Source organism: Nyctibius grandis, chromosome 2, assembly GCF_013368605.1.
Source record: "Nyctibius grandis isolate bNycGra1 chromosome 2, bNycGra1.pri, whole genome shotgun sequence".
NCBI lineage: Eukaryota > Metazoa > Chordata > Aves > Nyctibiiformes > Nyctibiidae > Nyctibius > Nyctibius grandis.
Genome location: NC_090659.1, coordinates 127,390,667 through 127,404,372, shown reverse-complemented (window position 1 = coordinate 127,404,372; position 13,706 = coordinate 127,390,667). Strand labels below are relative to the sequence as shown.

Genomic DNA, 13,706 nt, shown 5'->3' with positions numbered 1-13,706 from the left:
TCTAGTTCCAACCCCCTGCCACGGGCAGGGACACCTTCCACCAGACCAGGTTGCTCCAAGCCCCATCCAACCTGCCCTTGAACACTGCCAGGGAGGGGGCAGCCACAGCTTCTCTGGGCAACCTGGGCCAGGGTCTCACCACCCTCACAGCCAAGAATTTCTTCCTCAGATCTCATCTCAATCTCCCCTCTCTCAGTTTAAAACCGTTCCCCCTCATCCTATCACTCCATGCCCTTGTAAAAGGATTTCAGGTGCTGAAATCCTGTCCTGTAACACCTCTCACCTGCTCTAAGAGAAAAAAGGACAGGAAAACTCAGTTTACTCCATAAATACCAGGGCTGCACACTGGTGTGACTAGCAAACGGTGGCAGCTGATGGGAGGCATGCCTGTGGGGCAGAGAGCAGGACCCCAGCCCCACGAATAACACAGCCCATTTCTGCTAAATCCAGGGGCAGAAAACAGGCTGTCACACCCCGAGCACGGCTGGGCGCTGGCTTTTATCTCGGCTCGCAGCGAGGGTGGCGAGGAGCGATCTGGCGCGGGGCTCGCAGGGCGTGGGCGGCCATGGGCTGCCCGTGGGTGATAGGGGGGAGCTGGGCACGGTGGGGTCCCAACCAACCTCTGCCAGGCTGATAGCTGGGAGCCGGGCTGCATCGCTGCACCAGCCCGAGCCCTGCTCTGGGAGAAGTGGTGCTAGCGATAGGACAAGAGGACACAGCCTCAAGCTTGGCCAGGGGAGGGTCAGGTTGGCCATTAGGAAGCATTTCTTCTCAGCAAGGGTCATTAGCCATTGGAAGGGGCTGCCCAGGGAGGTGGTGGAGTCACCATCTCTGGAGGGGTTTAAGAAAAGCCTGGCCATGGCACTTAGTGCCCTGGTCTAGTTGCCATGGTGGTGTCAGGGCAATGGTTGGACTTGATGAGCCCAGAGGGCTCTTCCAACCTCACTGATTTGGTGATTCTGCTACAGTACAGCACGGTCCAGCAGCAACGGGTGCTGCGATGGGAGACTCATCACACACCTGGTCACAGCTGGAAAACCCATCTGGCTCCCCCAGCCCCTGCCCCGTTGCTCCTCCTCTGCACCCCAGGACGTGCTGCACCCACCGTGTCCCTCACTCAAGCTGTCCCACTCGGGTGTCCCCTCCAGCCCAGACCTCACGTGGGCTCGTTTTGCAGCCCAGGGCAGAGGTTCTGGTGGGAAGGCACGGGCTGGACCCTCTTGCTGGGAGCCTGTGTCCCTCTTGTGCTGAGCAGATGAAAACCCCAGCGAGGGTGGGGGGTGAGAGCAAACCATCAGCTCGGTTATAGGCAGGAGAAACACTGCCTGAAATGAGACTGCCTTGGAGACAGCTCCTCATGAATAAAAAAGCTGCTTTAGCCTATTTCTGGATTGCTTTTGCCCGAGTTCTGGTGTTGAGGGATAACTCAGAAGCTGTTTCATTAAATCTTTAGCTTTTCCTTGAATATCCTGGCTCTTATGCCTGACCTTGTGCCTCTCATCCCTTCCCCTCACTCAGCTCTGACCCCCCCACAGCCTATGGGGCTGGACTGGCTTTAGGGCTGAGGATGTCCTGGTGAATCCCTTTACAGGGCTGTAGGGACAGGGGTGTATGAGCAGGGTCAGGTCACATCTCCTGCCGTGCCCTGGAGGTCCTCTCTGCATTTCTGTGGCAACCAGCCCCCAACCTCCAGACAGTGTCACCTGAGACTCAAATTTCAGACCTGGGAGATCTCCTACAAAATAAAAGCAATACAGTAAAAGGCTCTAAAAGTCAATTAAAACACTGAGGTCCACGCCTGCATGATAAGCAAGTCATTATGTGGCCTGATATTCAGGCCAGAGCAGTCAGAGCAAGCCCTGCACCCCTTGGAGTCAGGCCTAAAGGGTGCAAAGGGTTAAACCTGGATCCTGAAATTACGGATCCACAGCAGGGGCAGAGAGGCATCTATTTAACTTGCAGTTATATTTTCCCTTAGTTTATTGTTAGGGCACAGGAAAAAAATTGGGATGTCTTTGTGTTGAAGGCAGAGTGCCTCGGGCAACGAGCCACGGATAAATTAGATGTCTCTCCTTGCAGTGATAACATCCAGCTCCCTGCCTGCTTGCTGTAAAACTGCTCCCAGCCTCCACCGTGGTGTGCCCCTACCTCTTCTGTTTGTGGTCTTTCCTATTCTCCCTTTCCCTCCTAAGAAAAAAAAAAAAAATTGCATTTTCAGAAATTCTCCTTGCCTTTCGTGTTGAGGCTGGTGAGCAGGCAGCCCCAGCCAGGGAAAGCTGTGTGAGCTGTGGTGGCTCAGCCCAGCCTGCTGCTGCTCTGCGTGCCCTGAATTCATCACTGACCACATCCTGGGGGGGTTTATAGCAGCCGCTCTGCTGGTTTCCTTATGGTTTGTGGAGTCCACAGAGGTGGTGGAGTCACCATCTCTGAAGGGGTTTAAGAAAAGCCTGGACATGGCACTTAGTTCCCTCTTCAGTTCCCTCTGCCCTCCCCTTCCCCTTTGTGACCATCGTTAACCACCCTGTGAAGTCCTGCTCCCGTGGCTGTACCAGCAGCAACAGACCCTGCACGGGTCAAAGCGTGGGCCGGGGACCTGAGGCTTCTCACTACGAGGCACGTCTCTGCCTGCTTTTCTTCAAATTCCAGAAAAAACAGCATTTATTAACCATATTTTAAAAAATATTAATACTCCAGTTAATACTCTCCTCCAAGCCTCTGTGTTTGATGTTGTCCTGCTTGTCCCAGCTTTGCACCCCCCCTGCTCTCTGCAACCCCTCCCTGAGCTTTTTCCTGCTGCTGGTTCAAACGAAGAAGAAAAGCACCATTATCTTCTCTCTTTTAAAGTCTGGCTTTGCAGAGCTGAAAATGAGCCTCCCATCAGAGACGAGGCAAATGCATCACTAATAATAGACCCAGATGTGGCTTCGGGTTTATTTTCAATGTGGGTCTGCCAGGAAACTCAGACTGCAGGGTGAGAGGAGTAATACATGCAAAGGCCATGCTAGGACATTTATTGTCCTCCCCAGCTGAGCAGACAGCTGTTTTGGTCTGCTCACACGATGGGAATATCTGCCTGTGAGTTCAGGGTTGCACTATTTAGGAGGTTGAGATTGGAGATCAGGGACAAAGTCTTCATGGAAAGGGTTGTCAAGTGCTGGCACAGGCTGCCCAGGGCAGTGGTGGAGTCCCCATCCCTGGAGGGATTCAAAAGCCGTGTAGATGTGGTGCTGAGGTACAGGGGTTAGTGGTGGCCTTGGCAGTGCTGGGTTAACGGTTGGACTCAATGACCTTAAAGGTCCTTCCCAACCCAAATGATTCTATGCTTCCATGACTCTATGATTCTATTTGATTTCCCTCTTTGAGTCCTGTCTTATTGAAAATTGACAACTTCTGAAGTCTTCAGGTCTCCTTAAGAACCGAGGGTGTGTGACCAAGTGTCTGCTCTTTAGGCGAGGAACTAAAGCAAGCGCTGGCCACCTGCACAACACTTTTATCTGCAGTGAGCAGCCTCCACTCCACACGGTGTTATCAGACCCCACCGGTGGCTCGCTTGCTGCTGAAAGAGGCCTGTGGGCCTTGCCTAGGATTCACAAATTAAAAAAACTGAATAATGCCTCCTAGGACCCTGCGGCAAGGAGCTGAAATGTGACTGCAGAGGTGAACCACCCCAACTGCATCACAGTGATGGGCTTGTGCTGCTGCTCAGTGTGGCTCCAATGAGTCGATCTGTAACTGGAATGGGTCAGAGGTCTGGGTGAAACCTCCTAGACTGCCTACAGAGAGACCCACTTCTCCCAGGTCACAAGTGATGGGACGAGAGGAACCGGCCTCAAGTTGCACCAGGGGAGGTTTAGATTGGAGATCAGGGACAATGTCTTCATGGAAAGGGTTGTCAAGCGCTGGCACAGGCTGCCCAGGGCAGTGGTGGAGTCCCCATCCCTGGAGGGATTCAAAAGCCGTGTAGATGTGGTGCTGAGGGACATGGGTTAGTGGTGGCCTTGGCAGTGCTGGGTTAACGGTTGGGCTTGATGATCTTTGGTCAGACCCTGAGCTGGTGGGAAGGGATGTTGCTGACCTGGTTGTAACACGGTGGATCCTGCTATCCTTGTGCAAGGCATTTAATTTCCCAGCAGGGAGAGGCCAGTGAATTCCCTGCCTTGTTAATACTGTACACACATTAAAAGAGCAGAGGAGCTTGCCCACAGTCACACCCTGCGCTGGCACCGGCATCCCACACAGGTATTCATAGAATTATGGAATGGTTTGGGTTGGAAAGGACCTTAAAGCCCATCCAGTTCCACCCCCCTGCCACAGGCAGGGACACCTTCCACCACACCAGGTTGCTCCAAGCCCCATCCAACCTGGCCTTGAACACTGCCAGGGAGGGGGCAGCCACAGCTTCTCTGGGCAGCCTGGGCCAGGCTCTCATCACCCTCACAGCCAAGAATTTCTTCCTGACATCTCATCTCAATCTCCCCTCTTGCAGTTTAAAACTGTTCCCCCTTGTCCTGTCACTCCATGCCCTTGTAACAAGCCCCTCTCCAGCTTTCCTGTAGCCCCTTCAGGCACTGGAAGGTGCTAGAAGGTCTCCCCGGAGCCTTCTCTTCTCCAGGCTGAACAGTCCCAGCTCTCTCAGCCTGTCTCCAGAGCAGAGGGGCTCCAGCCCTCTAAGCATCTCGAAATCCTGATCATCTCTGGTCATTCCTCAAAATATGAAGCACAAGGAGGTGATCTCTGTTTCATCAACACCAAGCATGGCTGCACATCTGTGGGTCTCCAGCGTATGGTTCAAGTGTGGAGGAAATGGACTGACAGGCTGAAGTTTTCCACACTTTCACCTGATCACAGACCCACAGAGTGGTTGGGGTTGGAAGGGCCCTCTGGAGATCACCCAGCCCAATCCCTGCCCAAGCAGGGTCACCCACAGCACGTTGCACAGGGTCGTGTCCAGGCGGGTTTGAATATCTCCAGAGAAGGAGACTCCCCCCTCCCTGGGCAGCCTGTGCCAGGGCTCTGGCACCCTCACACCAAAGAAGTTCCTCCTCATATTCAGATGGAACTTCCCGTGTTTCAGTTTGTGCCCGTTGCCCCTTGTCCTGTCACTGCGCACCTTGCACATGGGTCAGTGCCTGCTGCAGGGCATGGGGTGGCAAGTGCACGCCTGTTGTGACCAGGCAGTCGTGAGGGAAAGGAGAGGGAGATAAGAGGGTATTGTGTCCTGAGCCTGCCCGTTAAGCAAGTCATGGGGCTTTTTTCTTGAAGACCACACCTCGCTGCAGACTGACCACTTAGTGGACAGACCAACCCACTGCTGGTGGGACCCCCCACGCTATCCCCAGCCAATGACCCCACAGTGCAGGACAGGGAGGAGCTGCTGGCAGGGGATAAAAGCCTCCGTGGGGTCTGCAGCTCAGCTACGGGGTCTGTGTCCTCCTGCAGCTCTGGGCAAAGCCGCCTGCCACCATGGTGCACTGGACAGCCGAAGAGAAGCAGCTCATCGCCAGCGTCTGGAGCAAGGTCAACGTGGAGGAATGCGGTGCCGAAGCCCTGGCCAGGTAGGTCCAGCTCCTGAGCATCTGCTCAGCTGCTCCCTGGAGATGGAAACTGTGGCTTGAGCATTTGGGAGCATTAACGTGTCCCTCCATCTCTCCCCAGGCTGCTGATCGTCTACCCCTGGACCCAGAGGTTCTTTGATAACTTCGGGAACCTCTCCAGCCCCACCGCCATCATCGGCAACCCCAAGGTCCGTGCCCATGGCAAGAAAGTGCTCACCTCCTTCGGGGATGCCATCAAGAACCTGGACAACCTCAAGGCGACCTATTCCAAGCTGTCCGAGCTGCACTGCGACAAGCTGCACGTGGACCCCGAGAACTTCAGGGTGAGCTGCGCTCTGGGCTTGACCCTCTCTCCCTCCATCCTGCAGAGTATCTCAGTGCCTGGAGGGTTTCAAACAAGCATAAATAACATATATTTTAATTACCAAACAGCTTGGATGGAAATTGCTGGAGAGGGGAAGGTTGGGAAGTGGATAATGCTGGGGACATGCCAGGCTCCAGGCTGTGAGGGGTTTGGGGACAACTGCAGGGAGATGCTCTGAGAGCCTGGAGGCTCGTGCAGGCATGGCTTAAGAGAAACGGGAGAAGGATGCCAGGGTGCTGAGTGGGGCTGAGGGTGGAGAGCATGGAGGGAAGTCCCGCTGTGTTGGTGCCATGGGCAGCCTCTCCCTGGCACCTCCTGGCCCCAAGGATGGGCACTACTTCATCTCCTCTTTTTCCAAGGCTGGCAGACATGGGAGGAGAGGGAAAAGCAAGTGTGGAATGGTCAGGGGCTGGACACTGGTGGGAAGAGATGCAGACTGGGACAAGGTCAGCAGATGAGGGAGAGGAGCAGGAGGGGAATGAAGCAAAAGAGGTCAGAGTACAGGGGGGTGAGGAGTCACTGTGGGTGAAGAGAGGGAGCAGTTCAGGCTGGAAGGGACTAGAAGGACTGGAAGGTGGATGTGGGTGATGGCCTCTGTTTCAGTCTCTGTTTAAGCCTGACTTTGGGGATGTAATAGGTAGACCTCACGCTGACCCTAGGCCTCTGCTCAAGTAGGCATGGGGATTCATCGCAGGAAAAAGAAAAGAAAAAAGACAGACAATGTGCAGAAATAAAGTCTAGAGGCTGGAAAAAGCAGGTATGAGAAGAAGCAGAGAGAGAGCAGGTGGATACTGGTGCATATGGTGCACCAGGACTATTTTCCTGCACAGAGAATTCAGCTAAAACTTCCCTGGGTCGCAGCCTGCAGGACCCACCCGAGAGCTGGGTCCCCTCCAGCCCCTGGTCCCTGGGTCCTGTGCGGGGCGAAGGGGTGCTCAGCACCATGCTGACCTGATTTCCTTCCTTCTCCTCTCCAGCTCCTGGGAGACATCCTCATCATCGTGCTGGCTGCACACTTCAACAAGGACTTCACCCCTGCCTGCCAGGCCACTTGGCAGAAGCTGGTCGGTGTGGTGGCCCACGCTCTGGCCTACAAGTACCATTAAACCCTCGGGAGGCAGATGTGTCTGTAACAGTCAATAAAAAAACCACATTTTTCTGGACTTCTTAGTGTGCTCCTGTGTCTCTGTGGCTCCCTGTGGGGTGGGAGGAAGGGAGCGAGGGGCATGAAAGGGGGAAGATGGGCTCAGGGCTGCTGGGAGCATCATGGTCCAGAAAGGCAGTCAGGCTGGCCAGAAGGGAGGGCACTTTCCCGGGCTAGTTGGGGTGTCTCCGAAATGGTAGAATCATAAATGGTTTGGGTTGGAAGGGACCTTAAAGGACATCCAGTCCCAACCCCTGCCACGGGCAGGGACACCTTCCACCAGCCCAGGTTGCTCCCAGCCCCATCCAACCTGCCCTTGAACACTGCCAGGGAGGGGGCAGCCACAGCTTCTCTGGGCAACCTGGGCCAGGGTCTCACCACCCTCACAGTCAAGAATTTCTTCCTCACATCTCATCTCAATCTCCCCTCTTTCAGTTTAAAACCGTTCCCCCTCATCCTGTCACTCCATGCTCTTGTCAAAAGCCCCTCTCCAGCTTTCCTGTAGCCCCTTCAGGTACTGGAAGGTGCTAGAAGGTCTCCCCGGAGCCTTCTCTTCTCCAGGCTGAACATCCCCAACTCTCTCAGGCTGGGGCTTGGAGCGACCTGGTCTAGTGGAAGGTGTCCCTGCCTGTGGCAGGGGGTTGGAACTAGATGATCTTTAAGGTCCCTTCCAACCCAAGCCAGTCTCTGATTCTATGACTCCACGGTCCTGGCCTTAACCTGCAATTAGAGGTACAGGCACGGGGCAGGTTGTGGCGCTGGTGTTGCAGAGCCGGTGTGCCAGGCTTTCCAAGTGACAGTTGCCTCTCTCTTGTGTGAAGCAAGAGCAAAGTTGTGACCACCAACAGCCCATCTGACCCCAAAGAGGGGTTAGAGATGAGCCCTGGGTGCAGGCTAGATGAACACCACGGCAAGTCTCGTATTGAAATGACACTGCCTAGTCCTAGCAGTGCTGCATCAGTAGCTCCAAAACCTCTTTGCAGAGGACGCGGTGTCAGTAGTGCCTCCTCAACTGAAGCACCTCCAGCAGCTGGTGGGAAGGCAGGAATCAAATCACAGAATCACAGAATCAACCAGGTTGGAAGAGACCTCTGGGCTCATCGAGTCCAACCATTGCCCTGACACCACCATGGCAACTAGACCAGGGCACTAAGTGCCATGGCCAGGCTTTTCTTCAACCCCTCCAGAGATGGTGACTCCACCACCTCCCTGGGCAGCCCCTTCCAATGGCTAATGACCCTTGCTGAGAAGAAATGCTTCCTAATGGCCAACCTGACCCTCCCCTGGCCAAGCTTTAGGCTGTGTCCTCTTGTCCTATCGCTGGTTGCCTGGGAGAGGACGCACATCCCCCTTTGCTGTCTGCTGCTTCCACTCCATGGTGAAGGGGCGAGCTCCTGCCTTCAGCTGGGAGACCACGAGATGCTGGCACAGAGTGGGATGAGCCCAGACAGGGCTGTTCAGCTGGGAAAGGAAGATCACAGCAAATATAGTGGGAACAAAGACACCCTTGAGACCTACTGCCTTAAGACAAAAGAATTTGCATGTTTTGGAGGAGACAGAAGAGGCTGGCCTGGATCCAGAGGCTGGGTACAGCTGCCACTCCTGCTGATAAGGGCTCTGGTAAAGCTTGGCGTGGGAGACTGCCTGCTGCAATCAGAGTGACCAATAAATTCTGCTTGTTTCAGCCCTGAGGAGAAGGACTTGGGGGTGATGGGTGACAAGAAGCTCACCGTGAGCCGGCAACGTGCGCTGGCAGCCCAGAAAGCCAACGGTGTCCTGGGCTGCATCCCCAGCAGCGTGGCCAGCAGGGCGAGGGAGGGGATTCTGCCCCTCTGCTCCGCTCTCGGGAGACCCCCCTGCAGTGCTGCGTCCAGCTCTGGGGCCCCCAACAGGAGAAGGACACGGAGCTGTTGGAGCGAGTCCAGAGGAGGCCACGGAGATGCTCCGAGGGCTGGAGCCCCTCTGCTCTGGAGACAGCCTGAGAGAGCTGGGGCTGTTCAGCCTGGAGAACAGAAGGCTCCAGGGAGACCTTATTGTGGCCTTTCAGTACTTAAAGGGGGCCTATAAGAAAGATGGGGACAGACTTTTTAGCAGGGTCTGTTGCAATAGGCCAAGGGGTCATGGTTTTCAACAAAAAGAAGGTAGATTTAGACTAGATATAAGGAAGAAATGTTTTACGCTGAGGGTGATGAAACACTGGAAGGTGTTGTCCAGAGAGATGGTAGATGCCCCATCCCTGAACACATGCCAGGTCAGGTTGGACTGGGCTGTGAGCAACCTGGTCTGGTGGAAGGTGTCCCTGTTCACTGCAGGGGGGTTGGACTAGATGGCCTTTAAAGGTCCCTTCCAACCCAAACCATTCATTCATCTTTGTAAAGACGGTTGCCAAGAAGAAGACGACAAGAGGACAGACTTCACCCTGCACGCAGTGAGAGATTGTCCCTGCAAAGCTGTTTCTTAGGGCTGAATTATTTTGTGTGAACAAGCAATCTGATCAAGACAGCTCTACCAACAGTAGAAATGCTGCTTTGCCAGGACAGCTCGTTTATTTTGGGGTATGAAGTATGCTATATCACAGAATCACAGACTGGTTTGGGTTGGAAGGGACCTTAAAGCCCATCCAGTTCCAACCCCCTGCCACGGGCAGGGACACCTTCCACCAGACCAGGTTGCTCCAAGCCCCATCCAGCCTGGCCTTGAACACTGCCAGGGAGGGGGCATCCGTCGAAGACCCATCGAAGCTGGAGAATCCAGGGGAACATTCAAGACAAAACACAAACACACACACTACAAAATACAAACAGAAACACTCCGGGGATTTTTGAGACATCAGGTAACATCGTTGGCTTTAACCTTTTAAGTCTTTCACAGATTAAGTGGAACAAAACTTTGTACAAAAACATGGAGAAGTGGCAGTGAGATTAGGTCCATCATCTGTAATTTTCTTCATGGAAGGAAAAATGCTTTTTTTTGTTGTTTTTTCTCTAAATCATTATAATTCTTAGATTATTAAAGGCAGAATGTAATAGACACAACCATCTACTATGCAAAAAACCTGCCAAGAATGGTAATTTCATGTACAGGAAGGACAGAGCAGCTGCTTTCACTGGCCCCTTCATCTGACTTTCCACAAGCAGAACAAAATTCCCTGGCTGTGTCCATGCCACGCAGAGGACCACGGCCCTCACCAGCCTCCTGCCTCCTTTCAGCATCCCCACAGCACCCAGAGCAGCTCCGGGGCATGTCTGGGGTTTCTGGGCGGTGAATTCCTCCCACCTCCCTTATCAGGGAGTCGGCGGAGCGAATGGCTCCAGAGCAGGTCTGCAGCAAACAGTGCTCAGTGCAGAGGGCTGGGAGCAGTGTCACCCCCCGAGGGTGGCCCCAGGGCCCTTTGGCCAAGCACCCCCCTGAAGTGAGCAGGCAGAGGCGAAACGGTGCAGCCATCAGTAATGGTGGCAGCCCACAGACCATGGCCGATGCAAACACGTCGGGCATCCAGACCCCGCTGGACCAGCTGGCATTGCTGTGTGCTGCCTGGATCCAGCCCCACAAGCTCCATCCCCATCACCTGCATCCCACCCCAGCACCTGCATCACACCCCACCACCTGCATCCCACTCTAGCACCTGCATCCCACCCCACCACCTGCATCCCCCCCCACCACCTGCATCCCACCCCAGCACCTGCAGCCCACCCCACCACCTCCAGTCCACCCCTCCACCTCCAGCCCAGTCTGCTGGGAGCAGGAGCAGATGGGCAGCCCCAGGAGACCCAGCTGCCTCTGCCACCGCTCGGGAGGACCACTGCTCCTCTGGCTGCCATATCGCTAGGTCAGGCACCATCTCCTGCTGCGTGTCTGCGTAGACCCCAGTATACCCACTCTTCCCCACCTCTCCTGGGGCACCTGCGAGCTAGCACCCTGCAGGCAGTTGGTGTGCCCTGGGTTATGATGTTTCTCTTCCAGCCTTGCTTGACCATTGCTAACAGGGTCTTTGAGACAGGAGCTCTCTGACTGCAAGCCACTGCCCGTGCTTCTCTTAGTGTCACCCTAAAGTTAGCACGCGACAGGACAAGAGGACACAGCCTCAAGCTTGGCCAGGGGAGGTTCAGGTTGGACATTAGGAAGCATTTCTTCTCAGCAAGGGTCATTAGACGTTGGAAGGGGCTGCCCAGGGAGGTGGTGGAGTCCCCATCTCTGGAGGGGTTTAAGAAAAGCCTGGACATGGCACTTAGTGCCCTGGTCTAGTTGCCATGGTGGTGTCAGGGCAATGGTTGGACTCGATGATCCCAGAGGGCTCTTCCAACCTGGTTGATTCTGGGATTCTGTGTTAAATAGCTGATAGGGAAGAACAAGGAGAACCCAAAACCTGACAGGTCCCGCAAGAAGAGGACAAAGAGGAACTGCTTGCACGCCGCTGGTGCATTCAGAGGGAGGACCCAACAGCCTGAGTCTCCTGACTCGCAGCCGTGCAGCCCGCCGTGGTTTGCACCGTCCGGGGGCACCCAGCCTCGCACGCACGTTCCTCCAAGGGCTCTTGTGGCACTCGCGTGGCGCCGTGCTCGGACTTTGCGTGGAGATAAATGCCACCCTTCGGTAGGGAGCTGCAGGGCTGGGAATCAAAGACAGGGGGAGGGCGGCTTGCCAGCCCGTCCAGCCGTGGATCTGGGCACCTTGCCCTGGGACCCCACCCTGATGCTGTGTCCCCTCCCTCGGGGTGCCAGGGCCCCCCCCGGGGGCCCAGCCAATGGAGGGGTGCAGGGGGAAGAGGAGGGGCCCAGCGTAGCGTATAAAAGTGGGGACGGGGTGAGCCAGAGTGCGATCCCCTTGGGAGCAAGAGCCGAGACCTCCTCCGTACCCGCCGGCAGCCACACGCTACCCTCCAGCCGACACCATGGTGCACTGGACAGCCGAAGAGAAGCAGCTCATCACCAGCGTCTGGGGCAAGGTCAATGTGGCCGACTGCGGTGCCGAGGCCCTGGGCAGGTAGGTCCAGCTCCCAGGCGTCTGCTCAGCTGCTCCCTGGATAGAGAAACCACTCCAATCACAGGAGCATTAACGTGTCTGTGTGTCTGCTTGTGTCCCTCCGTCTCTCCCCAGGCTGCTGGTCGTCTACCCCTGGACCCAGAGGTTCTTCACTTCCTTCGGGAACCTCTCCAGCGCCACCGCCATCCTTGGCAACCCCATGGTCCGTGCCCATGGCAAGAAAGTGCTCACCTCCTTCGGGGATGCTGTCAAGAACCTGGACAACATCAAGAACACCTTTGCCCAGCTGTCCGAGCTGCACTGCGACAAGCTGCACGTGGACCCCGAGAACTTCAGGGTGAGCCGTGCTCTTGACTGGGGGACCCGTCCTCCCCACCGTGTCTCTGCGGGCAGCTTCTCCCCTAATCTCGAGCCCTGCCATGGGAGGGTTTTACCCTAGACATGTCGGTGCAGGAGGAAGAGGGGCTGGTGGTTGGGGCAAGGGGGAGATGCAGGAGAGGGACGGAGAGGGAAGGGACCAAGCTGCAGCTCGGTGAGGAAGCACCGAAGGGGCCGAGAGGTGGTGATTATGGAGAAGCTGTCTGGAGGGTGCAAGTGAGGTGGTTTCAGCGCGGAAAGGGAGGGGGAGAGTAAAGCGAAAGCAGCTGTTGAGCAGGAAGAGGTTTGAGCCAAGGGGAAAGCGAAGGAGCAAGAGTGAAGCTTGGCAAGGAGGAGAAAGGAGAGAGGAGTGAGGAGCAAGACATGGCAGCTAGATGCCAAAAGCAAAAGAGGAGCAGGACCTAGAGGGAGTGGAAACCCTGGCTCCTGTGTCTCTGCAGCTGAGGGTTTCCCAGTGGGGAAGTAATCCCTGAATCTCCAGAGTAAGAGCAGAGAACAAGTGTAAGGTCCATCTTAAAAAGGACTCCAGGGATATTTTTAAGTCTACAAAATGCCCGGAGGTTTCCCTGGTCTAACACGAGTGCTTGCGTGGGGATGTGCAGGCTCCTGGGCACTGCTAACCTGAGGGTGCTCTTGTTCCCCCAGCTCCTGGGTGACATCCTGATCATCGTCCTGGCCGCCCACTTCACCAAGGATTTCACTCCCGAATGCCACGCTGCCTGGCAAAAGCTGGTCCGTGTGGTGGCCCACGCCCTGGCCCGCAAGTACCACTAAAGAGTCAGCAGGAAAAGCGCCTGCAGCTTCCTCCAGCTGCGTGTCGTGCGCCAGCCGACACGCTGCTCTGGAGCTGACAGCCTGTAACAGCCAAATAAAGCTCCTGCTGTGAAGCCTCCACCGAGTCCGTGTGTCCCTGGGAGGCTGGAGGGGTTGGGGGGGACGGGGACCTCGGGCACCCACGGGCAGACTGGGCTGTAAGCTTGAGCAGGGTGGGCGTTTCGCTCCCAGAAAATACCTCCTCCCTTTGTTCTGTGTGGTTTTGGGGGGGTTGTGTGGGGTTTGCCTCTGGAAATCATACTTGGAGAGTATCGGGCAGATACAGCCCTTCTACCCCTGTGGTCACACACTGGGGAACTGGTGGGTATTTCACTGTGAAACCTGCGTGTCTTCTCGCGGACAAGGGGAACTTGGAGGTTTCATATTTTTTAAGGATAAACAAAGTGAAGACTTTAATCTAGCCCGGCTCATTCCTGGCATAAAGCCTACAAGAAATTAGCTGACTCAT

General features: G+C 55.5%; 2 protein-coding genes across 2 annotated transcripts; both read left to right on the top strand.

Annotated features, from left to right (window-relative positions):
• Nucleotides 1-5,424: 5,424 nt before the first annotated feature.
• On the top strand, nucleotides 5,425-7,061 carry LOC137660540 (hemoglobin subunit rho). The gene is made up of 3 exons (XM_068395430.1): nucleotides 5,425-5,555; nucleotides 5,656-5,878; nucleotides 6,897-7,061. Exons 1-3 carry the CDS (start codon nucleotides 5,464-5,466, stop codon nucleotides 7,023-7,025), a joined length of 444 nt encoding a protein of 147 aa, XP_068251531.1. The 5' UTR covers nucleotides 5,425-5,463; the 3' UTR covers nucleotides 7,026-7,061.
• A 4,808-nt stretch (nucleotides 7,062-11,869) lies between these two features.
• LOC137660673 (hemoglobin subunit beta) lies at nucleotides 11,870-13,316 on the top strand. The gene is made up of 3 exons (XM_068395646.1): nucleotides 11,870-12,046; nucleotides 12,161-12,383; nucleotides 13,070-13,316. Exons 1-3 carry the CDS (start codon nucleotides 11,955-11,957, stop codon nucleotides 13,196-13,198), a joined length of 444 nt encoding a protein of 147 aa, XP_068251747.1. The 5' UTR covers nucleotides 11,870-11,954; the 3' UTR covers nucleotides 13,199-13,316.
• Nucleotides 13,317-13,706: the final 390 nt, after the last annotated feature.